Source organism: Hyla sarda, chromosome 6 (genome assembly GCF_029499605.1).
Source record: "Hyla sarda isolate aHylSar1 chromosome 6, aHylSar1.hap1, whole genome shotgun sequence".
Classification (NCBI taxonomy): Eukaryota; Metazoa; Chordata; class Amphibia; order Anura; family Hylidae; genus Hyla; species Hyla sarda.
The window spans coordinates 254,787,305-254,811,597 of record NC_079194.1 but is presented as its reverse complement, the minus strand read 5'-3'; the positions used below and the strand labels follow the sequence as shown (position 1 = coordinate 254,811,597).

At 43.0% G+C, this 24,293-nt stretch overlaps 1 protein-coding gene and 1 long non-coding RNA gene across 4 annotated transcripts in view; one reads left to right on the top strand and one right to left on the bottom strand.

Annotated features, from left to right (window-relative positions):
- The first annotated feature begins 1,576 nt into the window (after positions 1 to 1,576).
- On the top strand, positions 1,577 to 4,680 carry LOC130277737 (uncharacterized). The gene is made up of 2 exons (XR_008845556.1): positions 1,577 to 3,703; positions 3,878 to 4,680. It is a non-coding gene; the product is annotated as an uncharacterized LOC130277737 (long non-coding RNA).
- A 959-nt stretch (positions 4,681 to 5,639) lies between these two features.
- Positions 5,640 to 24,293, bottom strand: part of LOC130276939 (reticulon-3-like) — a 53,543-nt gene continuing 34,889 nt past the window's right edge. For all 3 annotated transcript variants that reach the window (XM_056526982.1, XM_056526981.1, XM_056526980.1), the window contains exons 4-9: positions 19,211 to 19,418; positions 13,775 to 13,913; positions 12,971 to 13,040; positions 12,844 to 12,890; positions 10,277 to 10,335; positions 5,640 to 6,038 (exon numbers count right to left, since the gene is read on the bottom strand). In XM_056526982.1, the coding sequence (XP_056382957.1) occupies positions 5,993 to 6,038; positions 10,277 to 10,335; positions 12,844 to 12,890; positions 12,971 to 13,040; positions 13,775 to 13,913; positions 19,211 to 19,418 (569 nt within the window). In that variant the 3' untranslated portion in view covers positions 5,640 to 5,992. The remainder of the gene's footprint in view (positions 6,039 to 10,276; positions 10,336 to 12,843; positions 12,891 to 12,970; positions 13,041 to 13,774; positions 13,914 to 19,210; positions 19,419 to 24,293) is intronic.

Here is a 24,293-nt window from a genome sequence, read left to right as displayed (position 1 = left end):
TTTTTTCCATATACCAGGCTGTATGAGAGCTCATTTTTTGCACCATAATCAGTTTTTCGGTACCATTTTGGTATTGATCTGACTTTTTAATCACTTTTTACCTTTTTTTTTCTGGGATATTATAAAAATTGCAATTCTGTGGTTTGGTATATTTTTTAATTTACTGTACGGGATACATAATGTTATATTTTAATAGGCAGCGATACTAAATATGTTTATTTTTATTATGTTTACATGTTTTTATATAGAAAAAGGGGGTGATTTGAACTTTTAACATGGAAGGGTTAATGTGTGCCTTTTTTAAACTTTTATTAAATTTTTTTTTTTTTAAACACTTAAGACTTCTAGATCATTTAGATTCCTCATACAGATTAATAGAGTTCTATTGAACTCATTGATCTGTGAGCTCTGTGATCCATTGATAGATCCTGGCTGGACTAGGCTCTATCAATGACAGAGCCACGGGACAGCAGGGAACAGAGGTAAGCCCTCCGGCTACGTCTATAGTGGATCGCCCCCCCCTGCGATCACACTGCGGGGGGACGATCCACACCACTAGCCCATCAGGGAGCATTCACATGTCCCTTTAGACGCCGCTATCAGCTTTGACAGCGGCGATCTAAAGGGTTAATAGCCAGCCGCGGCGATCACTGCATGCTGGCTATTAGCGGCGGCCCCCGGCTACTGAAAACAGCCGGGGTCTGCAGAGTACGGAGCGGGCAAGAGTCCGGAGCCCGCTCCATACATACTGCAGAACGCCGCATGCCGGGCTATTAGCGGCGGTGTGAAACATGCGCCCCGTGCAGACGTGTGACCGCTCCTCCCCTCAGCTCTCCAAAGCTAGAGCTGGGGGGAGCGAAGGCAGAGGACACAGGTCTGCACGGGGAGAAAGAAGGTGCAGAGCAGGGGAGAGACAGCTTCTCATCTCCCCTGCTCTGCTTCGGAGGACTCAAGTTTCCACAGCCGCAGAGCTTGTCAGGTCGGGTGTGTTCTCTCCTGCAGACGTGCGGTGAAAAAAAAAAATCAAACCCATAACTCTGCCCTTGCTCCTCCCCGCTCTGCCCTCGCTCCTCCCCACTTCGGAGGGTGAAGGGGAGGGGCGGTTCGATTTTTTCACGGGTTAGAATTTTTCACCTCACACCGGCCCTGCTTGCCCGAAGCCGGGCTAAGGGCCAGAAAAATTCACCTGCCCTGCGCCCGAAACTGCATGTCCCGGGCGTCGGGCGATAGGAATTCCACATCCCTGGATATCTATCTATCTATATACACACACACACATATATACATAATCATTAACACACTTTCATACCAGAAGCAGGAATGAAGTCTGGAATAACTCTTTAAAAAGGTCAAAATAGTAGTTGAGACATTAGACCAGTGTTTCCCAACTAGGGTGCCTTCAGCTGTTACAAAACTACAACTCCCAGCATGCCTGGACAGCCAAAGGCTGTCTGAGCATGCTGGAAGTTGTACTTTTGCAACAGCTGGAGGCACCCTGGTTGGGAAACACTGAATTAGACTCATGCACTTTTGCAGGAGCTGCAAGGAAACAATTGTTTTACCATGCTGTAGAAAACAAACACAATTGGACCTATGTCGCCACCGGCACATGCACGTGAAACATGTCGCATCAGTCCATGCCAAGCCCCCATTAAAGAGCCACGTGGTATGGATCCATAATATGGAACCCACAGTCTTAACATTATCCAGCGGTATGGTGGAGGATCCACAACGCAGCAGCACTTTGCATGCCTACATGTCCGCAACACTTTACAGCTTGAATTGAAGAAATAAGGAAAAAGTGCTAAAGAACGAGTAAAACTCTGTTGATGTCCTACTCTTTTTAATACCACATGTATTTGCAATATATATAGAATTTTGTTCCACAGAAACTTAAAAAAAAAAAAAAAATTTAAAAGTAATTAATTTTTATTTCAGACAATCCCCAAAATAAAAACGAAACACTCTTCTTCCTGCAACAACAAGCTACTTTACAGGCTTACTAGTGAATACTTCATCAGCTTGCTCCCTTCTCCAGTCTAAAAGTAACAATAAAGCAATTCTCTTAAAACAACATTATAGAGTGACACACAGTGAATAGTTAGAAGCTCAGTGCAACACAAATCACATTAAGAATACAACCCACCCTGCTAGAGAACAAATGCGCCGTCTAAGTCAGTGTTTCCCAACCAGTGTGCCTCCAGCTGTTGCAAAACTACAACTCCCAGCATGCCCGGACAGCCAACGGCTTTCCGGGCATGCTGGGAGTTGTAGTTTTGCAACAGCTGGAGGCACACTGGCTGGGAAACACTGATCTAAGTCCAGCCTGGTTGACCTCAACACCACAGTGGATCTCACTCCACGGAGACTTATACTGGATCTGGTCTGTCACCCAATTCCCTTACAAATAAGTGTCTAGTACCTGTATGGTGTGAATAAAGCTGATTTTTGTTTGACTGTGTGACTTAACCATTGTAATGCTGCACAGATTTTTGGACAAATTCCCCTAACCCCCGACTCTCCGTGCCGTGTTCCACTGTTGTGCTAAAGTCTAAAAATACTTATTTATCAACTAAAATCCCAAGGCTGGTTTATCACGTTAAATTAAACCCCTAAAAGTGAATGCCCATCCTACGATAGACACTGATCATTGGGGGTCCCATTGGCCGACTGCATTCAAACAGCAGACAGCAGTCCCCCCCCCCCTCCCCCGTGCTCACAACTGGTGAATAGGTGACAAGTGTCTATCATGGAACAACCTTTTTATTATTTTTTTGTTTCAAAATTCTGCACCAACTTATTTCTTATTCTATCTTTGTCTATGTAGAAGATTTGGAGCTCTTACAACTATAGTGACAACATGCTGGCTAATGTGACCACCCCCAGAAGGTGCATAGGAGCTTACTGCATTAGACTGTTTACAATGCGCTTTTAATAACCATTTGGGTTGGTATGCCAATATTTTTTTTAGCTATGGGATTGTGCAGTCTGCAGAGTTGTTCCATACAGAGGAATCCCACAGAAGCACGCAAAACAAACCACTAGGGAAACACTTGGTTCACATGTGCAGATTTTCTGCTGCTGATTTTGTTCACTTCAATGGGTAGCAAAATCAGCTGCAGAAAATCTACAGGAACATATGTACACGTCACCAAAAAAAACCCCCAAAAAAAACCACTTTATATATTTTGTTAATGTATTAGAAACAACTTTCTAATACCAGGTGATTAACAAAAATGTATCTTTATATATATATATATATTTTTTTACTTTGAAAAACTGACCAGAAAATGTCCTGGCTCAGTGATTTTGGACTCATACCGGCCTGGCAGCATGAGTCCGAACTCTTAGTGCAGCCGGGACACAAAAGCACAGCGCAGCTCCCTGCCTGTCAATGCATGGCAGGCAAGCCCACAGAGCCTGTCAGCAGCCGCCCCCCCCCCCCAGTGATTATAAGCACAGTAGCAGGATCACATGGCTAACAGCATCCCCCGCTAACCGGATTACAAGCAGGGTCCGGATTAAAAGCAGGCGTCACAAGAAGGGCGGAAGTGAGCCCAGCAGCAGGCGGCAGAAAGAGGGCGGAAGTGAGCCCAGCCAGGCTTCAACTGACGTCATGCCTGCTGGGCCACTCCCCCTTCCTCTCTCACAGAGGGCAGCAAAATGAGCAATTAATAAGGGATTGAAAAAGGTCGGAAAAGGGGTTTTAGAAAAAAAAAAAAAAAAAAGGAGGAATAGAGAGTCAGGTAGAGTCAGGGAAAGATGGAAGGGGAGGAATTAGGGACAGATGAGTTCATGATAGGTACTCTTTTATGTACCCCTTAGGGTGGGGTCACATGCCACATTTTGCTGCTGTACATTTGCCTACCCACTGAAGTCCATGGGTAACAAAATACGCAAGTGACCTTACCCTTACAGTGGAATCTATAAACTGGCATGTATGGGGTGGCTATATCAAAAGAAAATCCACTTGCCCGTGTCCGAACTCCACCCTACTGTGAAAACTGACCCCTATTAGGTTTGCAGTAAGCTCCTAAGCCAGTGTTTCCCAACCAGGGTGCCTCCAGCTGTTGCAAAACTACAATCTTTTCAGGATGTGGACAGTCTTCGGCTGATAAAAACTAAAATGTTTTTTATAATTTGTGAGAATTTGAAAGTGGAGTTTCTACATATTTTTATGTATATTTTTTTAAGTTAAGAACCTGCTCCAGCATCTTGAGTGGATCAGTCCTGGAGTGCAGTGTGAGTATGGAACAATATACTACTAATATTGTTTGGTTATTGTGGACTGTGTGTACATCAATCTCTCATCGAGGGACCACATTACATTGTTCTTTACAGCATAGGGAATGTTCCATCTCTCCTGCTGCCAAGGAGGGCAAAAGGTACAAAACAAGCACAGGGTGGCAGAGAGGGACACCTTAGAATCCTTAACATTGCCAAAAAACATAAGCAACTCTCCATAACATTTTTGTTTTAGTTATGCCACTTAACACATTTCTACACTTAATCTTCAGTATAGACATTAAATATAAATTAAATTCTGCATTATTAAATAATAAAACTTGGTTGCAGTGTAAGAAACTCCAATATATTGGTTAATGTGGCAATATCTGGAACAGAACAGTGATCGAACTGAGGAGCTGGTTAGAAACAGACAAGAGAAGACTTTCGAAAGGGTGAGGGGTGCGAGAGGGGCACACTGTGTATGCTGAAGGGGGGCAGAAAGGACAGGTTCAGGGTGTGGGAATTAACATTGAGGCCTAACAATAAATAGTTTTAATAAGGATCAGGAACATTTAAAGATCATGAAAATGTAAGAAAGGAGGAAAATATAAGCCACAAACCAGTGTTTCCCAACCAGGGTGCCTCCAGCTGTTGCAAAACTACAACTCCCAGCATGCCCGGACAGCCAACGGCTGTCTGGGCATGCTGGGAGTTGTAGTTTTGTAACAGCTGGAGGCGCCCTGGTTGGGAAACCCTGCCACAAACGTGAGCATTAGAGATGAGCGAACTTACAGTAAATTCGATTCGTCACGAACTTCTCGGCTCGGCAGTTGATGACTTATCCTGCGTAAATTAGTTCAGCCTTCAGGTGCTCCGGTGGGCTGGAAAAGGTGGATACAGTCCTAGGAGACTCTTCCCTAGGACTGTATCCACCTTTTCCAGCCCACCGGAGCACCTGAAAGCTGAACTAATTTATGCAGGAAAAGTCATCAACTGCCGAGCCGAGAAGTTCATGACGAATCGAATTTACTGTAAGTTTGCTCATCTCTAGTGAGCATGAACATAGGAGGTGCACAATTACATGACTATATTAGAATAAAGCTGGCCATACACATTAGATGGCAGGTACAAGCCTCTAGAGGTGCCTTCTATCCTCAAGATCACAAGGATCAGGCAGTTCACATCAACCTGCCTGATTGTTCTCTCCCTGGATATCATCTGCTGGGAAACAATCCACGTGTATTAGAAGGTAGGTGGGTTTGGCCCACATTTATCTAAAATTCATGGCCAGCTCAAAAAATTAAGAATGGGGACAAATTATGTAGGGGTCGTGTGAGAGGCAGATAGGACAGAGGTCAAGGACAGAGGTCAAGGACAGAGGTCAAGGACAGAGGTCAAGGACAGAGGTCAAGGACAGAGGTCAAGGACAGAGGTCAAGGACAGAGGTCAAGGACAGAGGTCAAGGACAGAGGTCAAGGACAGAGGTCAATGTGTAAGATGCAGGAATTTGTTATGTGTTTGCTAGATCCCGAAGCAACTCTAGGATGTAGGATTTTTTTTTACAATCCATGACAATGCTGACAGACGCTCTCTTCTTACTAGAGAGGAACCATGTACACGCAGGTATACATGAAATACATGCATACAAAAGGTTCCTGTGAGCTATAGAAAGGCAGCCAAATTACTGATTAGTAATGAGATATGTAGCCAGTGTGTATACTGTAAGACCCTCCCGGCCCACCCACCCCAAAAAAATGTTGACTCTTCACTCGGTTTTCTTCTTCAGTGCTGCTGGAAGCTTTGCCTGAATCCTACAAGGGGAGAAAAAAAAAAAATGAAAAAAAACGTAAGATTGTAAGATCTAAAGCACAAATGAGCTGAAATATTTCATAGACCAAAATTTATTAATAATGGTAATTGAGTAATGTGAAATAGGTAATGACTATAACATGCACAAGCCTATGGGGATTGTAAACAGTAAACTTATAGGGGTATTCCAGGCAAAAACTTTTTAATATATATCAACTGGCTCCAGAAAGTTAAACAGATTTGTAAATTACTTCTATTAAAAAATCTTAATCCTTTCAGTACTTATGAGCTTCTGAAGTTAAGGTTGTTCTTTTCTGTCTAAGTGCTCTCTGATGACATGTGTCTGGGGAAATGCCCAGTTTAGAAGCAAATTCCCATAGCAAACCTCTTCTAAACTGGGCGTTTCCCGAGACAGGTGTTATCAGAGAGCACTTAAGGTTGTTCTTTTCTGTCTAAGTGCTCTCTGATGACACCTGTCTCGGGAAACACCCAGTTTAGAAGAGGTTTGCTATGGGGCTTTGCTTCTAAACTGGGCATTTCCCGAGACACATGTCATCAGAGAGCACTTAGACAGAAAAGAACAACCTTAACTTCAGCAGCTCATAAGTACTGAAAGGATTAAGATTTTTTAATAGAAGTAATTTACAAATCTGTTTAACTTTCTGGAGCCAGTTGATATATATAAAAAAGTTTTTGCTTGTAATACCCCTTTAACCCCTTAACGACGCAGGACGTATATTTACGTCCTGCGCCGGCTCCCGCGATATGAAGCGGGATCGCGCCGCGATCCCGCATCATATCGCGTCGGTCCCGGCGCTAATCAACGGCCGGGACCCGCGGCTAATACCACACATCGCCGATCGCGGCGATGTGCGGTATTAACCCTTTAGAAGCGGCGGTCAAAGCTGACCGCCGCTTCTAAAGTGAAACTGAAAGTATCCCGGCTGCTCAGTCGGGCTGTTCGGGACCGCCGCGGTGAAATCGCGGCGTCCCGAACAGCTGATCGGACACCGGGAGGGCTCTTACCTGCCTCCTCGATGTCCGATCGACGAATGACTGCTCCGTGCCTGAGATCCAGGCAGGAGCAGTCAAGCGCCGATAATGCTGATCACAGGCGTGTTAATACACGCCTGTGATCAGGATGAGAGATCAGTGTGTGCAGTGTTATAGGTCCCTATGGGACCTATAACACTGCAAAAAAAATGTAAAAAAAAAAGTGTTAATAAAGGTCATTTAACCCCTTCCCTAATAAAAGTTTGAATCACCCCCCTTTTCCCATAAAAAAAAAATAAAACAGTGTCAAAAAAAAAAAAATAATAAACATATGTGGTATCGCCGCGTGCGTAAATGTCCGAACTATAATATATCATTAATTAAGCCGTAAGGTCAATGGCGTACGCGCAAAAAAATTCCAAAGTCCAAAAAAGCGTATTTTGGTCACTTTTTATAACATTAAAAAATGAATAAAAAGTGATCAAAACAAAAATCATACCGATAAAAACTTCAGATTACGGCACAAAAAATGAGCCCTCATACCGCCCCGTACATGGAAAAATAAAAAAGTTATAGGGGTCAGAAGATGACATTTTTAAACGTATAAATTTTCCTGCATGAAGTTATGATTTTTTCCAGAAGTACGACAAAATCAAACCTATATAAGTAGGGTATCATTTTAACCGTATGGACCTACAGAATAATGATAAGGTGTCATTTTTACCGAAATATGCACTGTGTAGAAACGGAAGCCCCCAAAAGTTACAAAATGGCGTTTTTTTTTAGATTTTGTCGCACAATGATTTTTTTTTCCGTTTCGCCGTGCATTTTTGGGTAAAATGACTAATGCCACTGCAAAGTAGAATTGGCGACGCAAAAAATAAGCCATAATATGGATTTTTAGGTGGAAAATTGAAAGGGTTATGATTTTTAAAAGGTAAGGAGGAAAAAAACGAAAGTGCAAAAACGGAAAAACCCTGAGTCCTTAAAGGGTTAAAGGGGTACTCTGCCAAAGGATAGTGGATAAGATGTCTGATCGCAGGGGGTACTTCGCTGCCCCAGCTTTCGGAACATTTTGTTCTGAATGCTTGGAGTAGGCGGCGGGGGTTGTGTCATCACTGCCATGCCCCCTCAATGCAAATCTATAGACTTGCATTGAGGGGGCGTGGCCATTATGACAACCCCCACCGTCGCAACCCAGTATTCCAAACAAATGCCGGGTGCTGCACAGAGATTGAGGGGGGCTCCCAGCTGCAGGACCCCCTCGATCAGACATCTTATCCCCTATCCTTTGGATAGGGGATACGATGTCTAGGGGCGGAGTACCCCTTTAATCTAATTGAACATCTGTGAGGTGATCTGAAGAGGACTGTGTACAGGAGATGTCCTCACAATCTGACAGATTTAGTGCACTTTTCCAAGAGTGGACAAACCTTGCCATGTCAAGTGATGTGCCATTCTCAGACTCCTGCCCAAAAACACTGACTGATGTAATAAAAAGCAAGCTGCTTCAACAGCAATGGAAAACATTGATGCCAGAAAGTTACAGATTTGTAAATTACTTGTATTTAAAAATCTTAATCCTTCCAGTACTCAGCTGCTGTATACTACAGAGGGAAGTTCTTTTCTTTTTGAATTTCCTTTCTGTCTGACCACAGTGCTCTCTGCTGACACATCTCTCCTGCTCTGGATAGTTCCAAAAAAATGGACAGGTTTGTTATGGGGATTTGCTCCTACTCTGGAGAGTTCCCAAAATGGACAGAGGTGTCAGCAGAGAGCACTGTGGTAAGGCAAAGGAAATTCAAAAAGAAAAGCACTTCCTGTGGAGCATACAGCAGCTGATATGTACTGGAAGGGTTAAGATTTTTAAATAGAAGTAATTTACAAATCTGTAACTTTCTGGCATCAGTTGATTAAAAAAAAAAAAAAAAGTTTTCCAGTGGAGTACCCCTTTAAGGGGTTAAGAAAGGCTACACTGAAATAAAAATCTTTAAATAGAAAATTGAAAGTTGTTGGTCTAGGACAGGGGTCTGCAACCCACAGCTCTTTTACTCCTTTGCCGCGGCTCCGCGAGTCTGTCCCGGTCACCCTCATTCCGGGACAATGCAGTGTCCAGGAATGATCTGAGCCTGTGAGCCGCCGTCGGTTTACTTACCTGCCCTGGTGCCATCGGAGCGGAGTCTCTTCTTCCGGGGCCGCGCGGATCCTTACTGTCATGTGACAATGTAACGTCACATGACAGTGACGTCGCCGGCCTGCGCCTCAGTTGTGGAGCGCCGCCGGGAGAGGAAGACGCCACGCGAGGAGCTGGCGAGTATGTTAAGTAATGCTTTAATGCTGCCGCGGGGTGAGGGGGTAACGCTACCGCTGCCATGGAATGAGGGGTAACTTAACACCTCACCCCATGGCAGCGGCAGAGTTATCGCTGCCGCGGGGTGAGAGGTTAACGCTGCCACTGCCATGGGGTGAGCGGTTATGTTACCCCTCACCCCATGGCAGCGGTAGCGTTAACCCCTCTCCCCAGTGCATTAACCCCTCTCCCCAGCCCACCCCAGGCCTGGGCCCCAAAAAAGCCCACCCCAGCCTGGGCCCCAAAAAAGCCCACCCCAAAAATATATTTTACATTGTTAAGTGAAAGTCCTTTTTTTCTTCAAATTGACAGCTGACTGCACGATCCTGTATATATAGCATTAAGGTAAGAAACAATATATACAGTGTTATATTTGTTTTAAATGTTGCAATGGTTTTGCGGCTCCCAGTTTTTTTTCTCCTCTTCGGAAATGGGTCCAAGTGGCTCTTTTTGTCTTAAAGGTTGCAGACCCCTGGTCTAGGACACTTTTTCCCAACCAGTGTGCCCCCAGCTGTTGCAAAACGACATCTCCCAGCATGCCTGGACAGCCGAAGGCTGTCCAGGCATGCTGGGAGATGTAGTTTTGCAACAGCTGGAGGCACACTGGTTGGGAAACACTGGTCTAGGACTAGCACCATGGAATGTGCCCTGCAAATTATGCAGATTTCCAGATTGTGAACAGGTTTTGTAAAACCTAGGTCACGATTCAATATACCATACTTTTGCTGCAAATAAATAACATGCAAACATGGGCCCGTTGCATTACAAGCTCTACAGAGGTGGGACCTTTCGCCAGGAGTCTTACAATCTGAACGTTTTCCCCAGTTTTTGTTCTTTGTACATAACTATCTTGTTGCAATGTTAAGATTTAAATCAAATTAATAAAAGTGAACTTACTTTTCAGTTATAGATTTCACTTGACTGTGCACCAGAGACACATAGTGATCAATCTGTACCTGCCAGAAACCGAAATGAGGGAACATTAAAATCACTCTGCAAAATTAGAAGACATTAGATCGGTGTCTGATCACAGGGATGAAACCACCAAATAGGACTCCGGACGCTCCAGTCTGGATAGTGTGACAGGGCACCCCTTGTCAAGACCAGTAAATGAGCGCCGGTCTTGATAAACTCCCTATTTATGCCTAGCAGCACTATGAAGCCTTAAGTAATGTCTATTTACTAGGTAAATGTACAAAATGGATTAAATTTATTTTTTTTTCTAAACCCACAACATTAATTGACATTCTGTAGTGCTGGTCCATCACATCTACTCTGCGGATTTGTTGCAAAAAAAATTCTGTGCACAAAATTGGCAGCAAATCTGTCTTGTTTGCATTTATCCTTAAACTGAATTACAGTAAATGATGCACTTTTTTTTTTGCCTAAAAAAACAAACAAACACTCTTTAAAATGATGGGAAGTATTTTGTGTATCCCTGACTGTGAAAGTCCTCAGAGGTAAGACACTGTTTGCAGCAGTTCGCCATTTGGGCTAATATAGGGACATCTGAGGTTGGGGAAGCTCGTCTTCGAAATACACATACCCTGGATACAACATTTTGTAGAACCCTTACTAAATTAGGCTCTTTTTTATGTCGTTTTTTTGCGTTATTTTTGACTGCCGTGCACCTTATTCATCAAAAAGGCTTTATAAATATTGCGTCTTTTTTTTTTTCATTACCTTAGAACGCACTGGAAGCCGCCAAAAGCAGTTTGTCTTATGAAATCCCGTATACTCAGCTTTGTGAGAGTTATTAAGCCAATTTTGACCTTAAATAAATGGTGGTGTGGCACAAGCCAAAAATCATACTGCTAATTTTCTAAGACACCACAATCTAAAGTAACCAAATTTTTCATTGTTAATGGGTTAAATACTTTAGGCACATTGTGCTATTTACAGAACAAAAAGAGAAATGCCAACTTGGAATGACTGAAAAATTTCAGAAAAGGGTTTGTATTTTCTTTTAAATGAAAAATTATAAAACAATTCTAAGAGCTGTGGGCAGGTGGAGATACAGTATTAAAGAAAAACTGTTCAATAGCAAAAAGGCAGAATTGTACATGAGAGAAATGAGATTTGGTACATTAAATTGGTTAAATAATTTAAACATGGATACACGCCATCTGTTTAAAGTTGTAAATGGAAGAGTGTGGGGGAAATAAATAATGGTCGGGTTTAAATATGGACATTTATCCATGAAGTATATTTTAAAAGAAAAAAAAATATTACATTTAAAACATGTACAACTGTACATTTATGCAAAAAAATAAATAAATTAAAAAAAAGTTCAATGAAAAGGAAAAAAAAATTAGCAAAATAAAAATATACTATACAGTGATCCCCCAACTTACAATGGCGTCAACATACAATAGTTTTGACATACAATGGTCTTTTCTGGACCATTGTAAATTGAAACCAGACTCAACATACAATGTACGGACAGTCCAGATCTGTGAAACGTGTCAATGGCCGGAAGAACCGACCAATCAGAATGGGCATTTCGCTGGTAAAACACCTGTATTACTGAAGCGTATGCACTGACTAGTAGCGCCCCCTACAGTACAGGGAAGTATTACATGTTCTGTACACTTTACCTGTACCAGGGTTACCTGCTCCTTTGGACACCAGGTGATGGCGACTCCATGTTACTTTTTTAGGACATTGCCTGTACTGTACAGGACCCCGAAGAAGCTCCTGTCCTCTACATAGACCAGTGTTTCCCAAGCAGGGGGCCCCCAGCTGGTGCAAAACTACAACTCCCAGCATGCTGGGAGTTGTAGTTTTGCAACAGTTTAAGGCTCCATGCTTGGGAAACACTGACATAGACCGTGATTACAGCTCCCAGCAGATCTTTCTTACTTTTATATATAAGGATTTGCTTTATCTATATTAGTTATCTACTTATTTTTCTTTAATCCTCACTTTTTCCTATTTTTGGATGACATTTTGGTGCCTTTAGAACCAATTACCAGGTTTCCATAGAGTTATGGTCTCAACATATGATGGTTTCAACATACAATGGTCGTCCTGGAACCAATTAATAATGTAACTTGAGGGACCACTGTATTTTAAAGAGGACATAACCAAACATGACACACAGTTATAACACCTAATCTTATGTAATTAGAGCAGTATAACAATGGACTAAACTATTCAAGGGTTCTGGTGAAGTTTTCAAAATGTTGCCTCCACCCAGGTCTATATTTGCGCATTTTTTGAATGATATGCGCCAACTGATGCACTTAAGTTAAAAAGAGGCATATAGTAAATATCTTCCACTGCCTAAGTCAAAATGGAATTCTGCTTCTCAGTCATTTATGTTAAAATGGCATATAAAGCAAAAAGGCACAAAAAAATTGCACAAATACCAAAAATTGCGCAACAGTGCACCTTTTTACAGCAAAAAAAAAAAAATGACGGGAACAGCTCTATAAATCTCCACATTGGTCCCTTTAACATACCTTGTATTTCTCATAGACGACCGGAGCAGTGAATGTGATCAGGACACCTAAAGGAACAGAAGAGGGCACAATGAATCACTAAAGTCTATCTTTAGGTACACAGGAAGCTTAGAGAACGGCTTCTTACCAAGAATCAGAAGTGTGATCCCATTAAACACAGCCCCAACGTAGGTCATCAGCCACATGAGAAGGGCAAACTGGTAGGAGAAATGTGAAAAGCTACTTAAAGCGCACCCGTCAGATCCAACAACAAAAAACTTTTTTTTTTTATATATATATCACTCAGTACCTAATCCTGACCACATCATCTAATTTTTATGTGTCTAGCACCTTTATTTTATTACACTTAATTTAGCTCCCTAGTCTGAATTCCTCTCAAAGGGAGGGGGTGTGGCCTCACTGAAGGTCTCCGCCCCCTCCCTCAGTATGCTGTCTGCTCACATCTCCCCGAGCATTAGCAAAACTATAACTCCCAGCTTGTCCTCACTGAGAGTAGCGGGACACAAGCTGACAGTGGGAGGATTTTTCCTCCAGCTGTGAGCCCTGCACTCACAGCTGTCAATCAAGGAAGTGTGTCCATGATGCATGGACACAGCAGGACTAGTATGTGTCCAAGCAGGCAGGGGGGGCGCAGTTTGACTGGCTTTTTTAGTATGAAATACTGAAAATGTTCTAATGAAAGCAATTGTAAAGCCTATTGGTTATACATGCTTTACAACATATCAAAAGTTTTTGTTTCTGACAGTGGCCACTTAAGTGTTTCTATATGGAGCACCTAAATCCCAATCCTCAGTATACAACATATTTTTGCATGCATAAGATTACAAATGTTTTATTTTAATGCAAACCGTTGCACATTGTAGCGGTAGAGCACTTAGACAATCCCATCAATCCCATTGCTATTGCAGGTGGTAAAAGATTTGTCTATTACCTTGAGAGAATCTACAAGGTCCTCCACAAGGAAGAGTCTCACAATGTACTTCAGGGCACGGTTGACATGACCAAGGGAAGCATTTGCTTTCTTCTGAAGGCTTTCAGAGGACAAAGTGATATCCTTTTCCAGCAGAGCCCTGTAAAATCAAGCAGTAGACTGGTTCCAATTTCTGATCAGAAAGCATGGGCTACCAAATGCAGCTACAGGTTTTAGGTGGGGATTTATCACAGTTATAAAATACGTCTGAAATGCTACAAAGGGTTAAGCTGGCCCTACACATTATGGGTACGTTCACAGATTTGGTGCCCAGGATTTTCTGCTGCAGATTTCAATGTAAACTAAATGACTGAGCACAGCTTCTCATCTGCAGTTACAAATCCTGCGCATCAAATCTGCGCAGGATCCTGTAGGTGTGAACGTACCCTAAAGGGGTTATCTGGCAGGAAACAAAACAAAACAAAGCTGTACATACCTTTCACACTCCCCCGCTGCCTCCAGTAACACTGCTCCCAGTCATCAGTGCTTTCCTCTACTGTGCACTGAGGTCCAATAAGTCAGAGCAGTGTTTCCCAACCAGGGTGCCTCCAGCTGTTGCAAAACTACAACTCCCAGCATGCCCGGACAGCCAAAGGCTGTCCGGGCATGATGGGAGTTGTAGTTTTGCAACAGCTGGAGGCACCCTGGTTCGGAAACACTGAGTCAGATTACCAATCACTGGCCACAGGGGTGTCCCACCTCAGCTAGTCATTGGCTGGGCAGAACTTTAATGTAATGGGCTCCAAAAATAGGAAGAAGAGCACAGCCGAGACTGGGCCAAATAAATCAGAGTGCTGCTCAGCCAATCATTGGAGGGGTGGAATTTATGTAGCTTTGTATTTTTATTTGTCCTGAGCATCTATAGAAAAAAATAAAAAAATAAAAAATCCTGCCAGTTGACCCCTTTAAAGGGGTACTCCGTTGTGTTTTTTATTTTTAAACCAACTGGTGCCAGAAAGTTAAACAGATTGGTAAGTTACTTCTATTAAAAAATCTTAATCCTTCCAGTACTTATCAGCTGATGTATACTACAGAGGAAGTGGAGTTCTTTTCTGTCTGATCACAGTGCTCTCTGCTGACACCTCTGTCCATGTCAGGGACTGTCCAGAGCAGGAGCAAATGTCCATAGCAAACATATACTGCTCTGGACAGTTCCTGACAAGGACAGAGGTGTCAGCAGAGAGCACTGTGATGACAGGCTCTGGTCTTAGCCACGCTCCTTTCTGCTTCTGTCACAATGCTGCTTAGCCAATGACTGGCTGAGGGAGGACACCACTGAGGCCAGTGATTGGCTAAGCAGCATTGTGACCGAAGGGAGAAAGGCCATCTGGGTTATTAGACCCCAGCACCTAGAAGGGGAGTGCATCGGAGACCGGAAGCAACGTTACCATAGACAGCGGCGGTGGGGACTGGCGAGCACAAAATGTATGTATAGCGGCCGCCCACAGTGGTCCCCAGTAATATCAGCCGATTGCTAAGGGTTCCAGCAGGATCAAACTGGTCACTGGGACGGTTTTCTCTAGAGAAGGAGATTTTTCAACACTTGGTAGAAGTGCATCAGAACTGGCTAAAAAATGCCAAACTATCTAAGACTTTGTATACATTTCTTATTGTCTCCGGTACCTGGATAACCCGCCTCAGTACCTGTGTTCCCATGACCATACTTCAGCACTACAGGAACAGGGCCACCAGGGCCTCCGGCAACCAATCGCTCATTGACCGAGGAAAACCACACCAGAGGACTAAGTGTAAATCTTCTGGCAAAAAATCCCTTCTACAAAGACGAAATCCATATCTACAGTAATGCATGTGCAATGATGCGTTTTACTTCCACTTAAATTGTTTGATATAAATTCTAACCCAAATGTCAACAATGCCTGGGAGCGGAGCTTCACCACAGAGCTGGCGGAGAGCATGCGCTGCTGTCTGCAGAAGATAATGGAGGCCAGTAGAGCTGCCATTGTAGAGAGGCCACCAAGTTATGGGTATTGGCATACAAATGTATGTGCATGGTCAGAAGACTGAACGTAATGGAGTGCCTTGAGCCTTACAGATGATTTCACATTGTGCTGGCTGGGGCCTATAAGCTTCTTTAGATGAGCAGATTTCTGCAATGTTTATTTTATCATATATACAAATGAGCAGGGCTGGGCCGACCACTTCATGCGCCCAGCATCTCCATCCCCTATGGCATCTTGCCCCCTACTTCTGCATTTGATAGACAGCCTGTGTATTGGGCACGTGAGGTGACTGGCCGCACCCTTGGGCAATTCCTGCTGATCTCCATATATGAAAAACACAAACTGAAAGCAGAAGTTCACAGATCTAAAAAGGAAGGGCTGATATCCCCTACCGGGTACTGCAGTTAGTTCTACCATATGAAGCAGCTGACCAAAGAAATAGTAATACAGCTCAGAACTACAGGAGTAAGAACAGGTGCACGCTATGCGAAAGAATAGATCAACGAAAAACAAGCCGCATGTAGCTCGGATTCTGCAGCAATTCTGTACAGATATCCCGTATTGCAGATGTTTAAACCCACAGCATATTGATTTCTGTTGAGGATTATTTGTAGCTTTGTGGATTTTCCCTATTGACTTACAAAAGGTCATCCCGTTCACCCACACTAAACTCAATCCACCGGGTTATAGTGACCGATGTGGGGTCTCTGACTAATATACATACCTGCAGTCCGGCATCCGGTCCCTGACGATCGGCTTCTATCAGCACTGAATTGCGAGCTGGAGGCAGGCTCGCTGGCGAAGCATAAAACTGCATGCACAACTTGGAGCATGTGTGTGGGAAATCCAATGTAACTGCTAAGGGTGTCCCACACACGTGCTCCAAGTTCTGCAGACAAACATTTTACATTGATTTATTTTTTTTTTTAAAGGAAATGGTGCAGGATTTTCTGCTGCAGAATTCTGTGAAAACTTCATCTGCATTTCTCCCAAGAAAGGATTTAGGATCAGTAGTAACACATTGTATTTACAAAGTCACACACCTCGGCTATATCATAGTAAAATCAAATCTCACAAGTGGTCACATGTTCTGATACTCTGTCCAAACAACAAAACGTCAAGGTTTTATTCTGCCACACCTACATAGAGTAACCAGGAATGGAATAGAATATAGATAGACGCAATAATAAACCTCTGAATACAAAAAATACAGTTTGAGGGTGTTTGTTCACATATGTATATGTTTGCTGCAGATTTCATGCTGACAAATCAGCCAAAAAATAAAAAAATTCTGCAGCAGAAAATCTGCACCAAATCTAGTACATGTGAATATACCCTTAGCATTGGGGTTTACACTGGCTATTGGGGTAAAAACACACACGAGCACTGATCTTCAAAACAGTGAACTCCCAGCATGCTTAAAAAGTACCTATCATCAAAAAAAGTTCAATATATTGTTCATTAATGTCTCCCTAACAACTTTCTAATTGCATGTTATTAAATATATTTTTCACTCTAAAATATGACCACTAGAGGTCTCCCTACATGTCTGTTTCTCATAGATTTGGGACTCATGCCGTCATAGCAGGAGTCTGAAATCTCAGTGCAGCCGGACTGACAAGCAAGCACAGCAGAGGTCATCAGGCTCCAGCAGCAGCAGCTCTGATCTCTCTCCTCTCTGTAAGACATATGCTTAGTAAACTGAGGAGGAGACTCAGGAGCTGCTGGCTGTGCTGATGCATGCATAGAGGAGGAGGAGGAAGAGCAGGCCATGTCCCCCTCCACACGCACTGCAGAGAAGAGGTACAAAGGGGGTTTATAAAAAAAATAAAATAAGTGCAGGGTTAGTGTCAGGTAGAGTCAGGGACAGATGGGGGGGGGGGGGGGGATTAGGGACAGTTTAATTCATGATAGGTACTCTTTAACCCCTTAAGGACTCAGGGTTTTTCAGTTTTCGCATTTTGGTTTTTTCCTCCTTACCTTTTAAAAATCCTAACCCTTTCAATTTTCCACCAAAAAATTCATATTTTGGCTTATTTTTTGCATCACCAAGTCTACTTTGCAGTGATATTAGTCATTTTACCCATAAATCCACAGCGAAACGGGGAAAAAAAAATCATTGTGCGACAAAATCGAAGAAAAAACGCCCTTTTGTAACTTTTGGGGGCTTCCGTTTCTACGCAGTGCATATTTCGGTAAAAATGACACCTTACTATTCTGTAGGTCCATACGGTTAAAATTGTACCCTACTTATATAGGTTAAATTTTGTCATACTTCTGGAAAAAATCATAACGACAAGCAGGAAAATGTATACGTTTAAAAATGTCCTATTCTGACCACTATAACTTATTTTTCTGTGTATGGGGCAGTATGAGGGCTCATTTTTTTGCGCCGTGATCTGAAGTTTTTATCGGTACCATCTTTGTTTTGGACTTTTTGATCACTTTTTATTCCTTTTTTTTTAATGGTATAAAAAGTGACCAAAAATATGCGACTTTGGAGTTTTTTTGCGCATACGCCATTGACCGTGCTGTTTAATTAATATATTTTTATAGTTCGGACATTTACACACGCGGCGATACCACATGTTTATTTTTATTTACACTTTTATTTTTTTTTATGGGAAAAGGGGGGTGATTCAAACTTTTGTTAGGGAAGGGGGTAAATGATCTTTAACACTTTTTTTTGCAGTGTTATAGCTCCCATAGGGACCTATAACACTGCACACACTGATCTTTTACACAGATCACTGGTGTGTATGAACACGGCTGTGATCAGTGTTATCGGCGCTTGACTGCTCCTGCCTGGATCTCAGGTAGGTAGGTAGGGTCCCTCCCGGTGTCCTGTAAGCTGTTCGGGACGCCGCGATTTCATTGCGGCGGTCCCAAATAGCCCGACTGAGCAGCCGGGATACCTTCACCTTCGCTTCAGATGCGGCGGTCAGCTTTGATCGCTGGGTCTGAAGGATTAATACAGGGCATCACCGCGATCACTGATGTCCTGTATTAGCCGTGGGTCCCGGCCGTTGATGGCCACCGGGACCGACTCGATATGACGCGAGAGCCGGTGGAGGACGTAAATATAAGTCCTTAGTCTTTAAGGGGTTAAAAGGAAAATGGTCATCCTGTTCACCCACACTTTCCTTTAAATAGTAAACAGCTGACCGGGCATTCTGGGAGTTGTAGTTTTGCAACAGCTGGGGGTTCACCGTTTGGAGGCCTAGGCACTACACTAGCTTGCTGTACATTTTCTGTGTGAAAATGAAAATCAGCAGCATGTCCATGTATATTGTGGCGTTGCCATTGATACCAATGAAGATAAAGTCTGCAACACAATCTTTGTATATTTGCTGTGGATTATTTTTTCAGTGTAAGTTTACATTAAAAGGCATTACTACAATGACAAATGTATAAAAACATGAAACAAGTCTCTTACTTGAAAGGATGCCCCTCGTCAGACTTCTGGACGGCTTGCATGACAGACTTATAGATGCGGAAGCTTATGGTGACGAGGAGCAGCGCTAAGATCAGATAGGAAATAACACTAATGATGCTGAAGGCTGCGAGTGACAAGAGCAGAACCATGGTCCCTCCAAAAACCATTCCAGACTTCTTCACATCTCTCCAGAAAAGGAGGTCGTGAACTAGAAAAAAAAAGTGACATTAAGACGTTAAGTGATTTGTAGACTTAATTCTCTGATCTGCACAATAGATCTAATAAGGTGAGGTTAAAAAGTAGAGCAATGAGTTATGCCTGGATCATGTGTATAAATAAACTATATTAGGTATAAGACCACTTTCACATGGCCATGGTAAGGTTGATCGTCCTACATTTCATAGTTTGTAAGGTAAAAAAAAACTGAAAAACACAAGAGTTCAACCAGTTCAACCTAAATCCCTACTGTGTTGATCCAGGGGAAGGCGACCCCCCAACATGTGGCTGACAGAGGAAAAATTCCTTCCTGACTCCAATAAGACAATCTGATAAATCCTTTGATCAATGTTCTGTCTCCATAAATCTAGAATCCATAACCTGTAATATATTTTTCCAGAAAAACATCCAGGCCCCCCTTGAACTTGTTTACCGAGTCAGACATCACAACATCATTTGGCAGAGAATTCCATAGTCTCACTGCTCTTACAGTAAAGAATCTGTCTGTGATGGTGAAACCTTCTTTCCTTTAGACGTAGAGGATGCCCCCTTGTCATGGTTATCGGCCTCAGAATATAAAGATCACTAGAAAGATCTCTATATTGTCCACTTATATATTTGTACATTGTGATCAGATCCCCCAAGACGTCTTTTCTCTAAACTATAACCCCAAGCTTGATAACCTGTCTTGGTCCTATAATCCTCCCATAATATTTATTATCTTTGTCGCCCTCCTCTGCCCCCTCTCCAGATATACTATGACCGTACAGGATATATCATTTTATATTTTAATAGTTCGGGCAATTAAGCACACGCCAATACCAAATATTTTTTATTTTTATTATGTTTACATATGGAAAGGGGGGGGGGGGGGGTGATATGAACTTTTAATATGGAAGGGGTTTAATGGGTGTTTTTATTTTATTTCATTTTTTTTAAATACACTTTATTAGGAGGAATCATTAGATTCCTCATACAGATCAATGCAGTTCTACTGAACACCACTGATCTGTGTTCATTCGGTTGAACATGCTCAAGGCAGGCTCAAACGCAGATCCACGGGGGCAGCCATTAATGCAGAGGTAATCCCTCCAGCTACCTCCACAGTGGATTGCTCCTCCGAGATTGCACTGCAGGACCCCACTACACCACCAGGGATGGTTAACAGGTGCCTTTAGATGCTGCTGTCAACTTTGAAGTCTGCTTCCGGTTCTCCCATCAGTTTGCACCCCACACCGGCGTTATAAAAATAAAGGGGGAAGTCAGTCCAGCCCCGCTTCCCCAATACAGGGCTAAATGCATGAAAAATTCACTTGCCCGGCATCCGGAACTACATGCAAGTATGGGAACTCACATAAGATTTCTAATACGCCCTCCCCCAGTTTCTGACCTGCTACGCCCGAAATCAAAACATGATGAAAAAAAACAAAGATTTATTTCTTCTCCTCTGGCCAATTCTAATATGAAGAGTGCTATAGCCAACACTATCCACAGACACTGGTTTATCCTGGAATCGGATCCCGATCTGAGAGAAGTCACCATTAATCCTCCTTTGGTTACTTATAGAAAGAATCATACTTTGGGCAATACACAAGAAAACGGGCACTCGAACCAGGATATTCCAGCAAGCGGATGTGGTTGGCTAACACTACACACAAGGGGAATTTTTCATGTGGAACATGCTCCTTCTGCCCCCAACATGTATCCACCAAGAAGATACAACTGAGGGGCCCATTACGTACGGGATTTGATTACTTGCCGTACTACTTACCTTGTATAGGTCATCTTATGCCCCTGCGGTTTCTTTTACATGGGCAAGACGATTCAGCCCCTCCATGTCAGTTTTCCATAATGTGTTCGGTCAATCAGGATGGGAGAAGATGCTCCCAGATTGCCCATGTAAAGGAAACCCATGCAGGCGACTCCTAAAATTTGCCGGCCTATAGAGGGTTAAGTCGCCCCCAAGAGGTGGCGATCGGCATACCATTTTCTTACGTAAGGAAGCCTATTGGATTCTTAAACTTGAAGTAGCAGGAGTTTTGGGACTTAACGATCAGATTGAATTGGCACCATTTCTATAAACCCTTTATACTACTGCTAACAGTTTATCCTTAGAGTCAGCCTTAGAGAGACACACACACACTATTGATTTCACATCACGTGCCCCGTATGTTGGTCACATGTTCACTTTGCTTTGACTTGATGACGCCGCTGACCGTGGATCCAAAGGATAGGGGATAAGATGCCTGATCGTGGGGGTCCCGCCGCTGGGGACCCCCCGTGATCTTGCAGGCAGCACCCCAGTTAAAATCAGCTCCCGGAGCTGTCACGCCCCCTCCCATAGGCTTGCATTAAAGGGTGGAGCGTGAAGTCACACGGGGGCGGAGGAGTGACATCCCACGCCGCCGGCCCCGTGGTCGCCGGTAATCAGACCCGGAGCGAACATGCTCCGGGAACTGATTTTAACTGGGGTGCTGCGTGCAAGATCACGGGGGTCCCCCGCGATCAGGCATCTTATCCCCTATCCTTTGGATAGGGGATAAGATGTCCAAGCGCCAGAGTACCCCTTTAAGAGTCCTCTGTCCTCCACTCATTACCTGTATTAATGGCACCTGTTTGAGGTTGTGAACAGGTGTCTTTTATACCGATAACAAGTTCAAACAGTCACACTCCAAACTCCACTATGACAAAGAAGCTGTTGAAGGACACAAGAAACAAAATTGTAGACCTGCACCAGGCTGGGAAGACTGAATCTGAAATTAATCTGAAATAGGCAGGCAGCTTGGAGTGAAGAAATCAACTGTGGGAGCAATTATTAGAAAATGGAAGACATACAAGATCACTGATAATCTCCATCGATCTGGGGCTCCACGCAAGAGCTCACCTCTTGGTGTCAAAATTATAAGAATGGTGAGCAAAAATCCCAGAACCACACGGGGGGACATAGTAATGACCTGCAGAGAGCTGGGACCAAAGTAACAAAGGCTACCATCAGTAACATACTACGCCGCCAGGGACTCAAATCATGCAGTGCCAGACGTGTCCCCCTGCTTAAGCCAGCACATGTCTTGACACGTCTTATGTTTGCTAGAAAGCATTTGGATGACCCAGAAGAGGATTGGGAGAATGGTATATGGTCAGATTAAACCAAAGTAGAATTTTTTGGTAAAAACTCAACTCGTCATGTTTCGGAAGAGAAAGAATGCTGAGTTGCATCCAAAGAACACCATACCTACTCTGAAGCATGGGGGTGGAAACATCATGCTTTAGGGCTGTTTTCCTGCTTAAGGGACCAGGACGACTGACACATGTAAAGGAAAGAATGAATAGGGCCATGTAGTGTGAGATTTTGAGTGAAAATCTTCCATCAGCAAGGGCATTGAAGATGAAACGTGGCTGGGTCTTTCAGCATAACAATGATCCCAAACACACCGCCCAGACAACGAAGGAGTGGCTTCGTAAGAAGCATTTCAAGGTCCTGGAGTGGCCTAGCCAGTCTCCAGATCTCAACCCCATAGAAAACCTTTGGGAGGGAGTTGAAAGTCTGTGTTGCCCAGCGATAGCGCACGCGCGCCCCCGCCCCCCCCAAAAAAAAAAAATCACTGCTCTAGAGGAGATCTGCATGGAGGAATGAGCCAAAATACCAGCAACTGTGTGAAAACCTTGTGAAGACTTACAGAAAACGTTTGACCTCTGCCATTGAAAAACAAAGCGTATATAACAAAGTATTGAGATGAACTTTTGTTATTGACCAAATACTCATTTTCCACCATAATTTGCTAAATTCTTCAATGTGATTTTATGTTTTTTTTTTTTTTCTCATTATGTCTCTCATAGTTGAGGTATACCTATAATGAAAATTGCAGGCCTCTCATCTTTTAAAGTGGGAGAACTTGCACAATTGGTGGCTGACTAAAGCCTTTTTTGCCCCACTGTATATATGTATTATTGTTTTCTGTGATATGATAAGTACACTGACGTGTGTGTGACTCATCCAAGTCATAATGCTTTCCTGATTTTTATGGTATGTAGGTTGACACTAGTCACCTCTAGCAAAGCTTATATCCCATGGAAACAAAAAAAGTACTAAGCCAACATTGCTGATCTTGTTCTGCCTCAATGGCAGACTTAGACTTCATTCAGGCTGCCCCAATACATGCCAGATTGCCTGTAGACCAGGTGACATTTAGGATTTTCAGGTCAGGAACGGATAACCAAGAATATCCATGTAGGTGTGCAAACATGACAAAGCTTTATCAGGAAGGATGGAATGACGCTCGAAGTAGACAGCCCAAGAGAATCTAGATAGTTCTAACTAGACCTCAAACAAACTTAACGTAAACCCTTTTAACGTAAACTACCAACCAAAGGAATAAAACATATGCTAAAGAATCTTTCAGTATTTATGCCATGAACTGAACTACCTCCCTATCCAAAAGGGTACAGGAACCAGCCATATTTTCCTGATCAGCAGCACTGCGGAGAAACAAAGGCACCAAAGAATAACGGCACATAAACATGCTACAACATGGAGCAGTCAGGCTGCTTGCCAAGAACTAGGACTATACTATCACTTTCCACTTGATTCAATGTACAGTGAATATACAGGACTTTATCCTACTTTATGTTAGTGGTAACATTTGGTCGATACTTGCATCATTTCTTGGTGAAAAATTCCAAAATTTGATGAAAAAAATGTAAAATTTTTAATTTTTTTTAACTTTGAAGCTCTCTGCTTGTAAGGAAAATTAATATTCCAAATAAATTATATATTGATTCACATATACAATATGTCTACTTTATATTTGCATCATAAAGTTGACATGTTTTTACTTTTGGAAGGCATCAGAGGGCTTCAAAGTTCAGC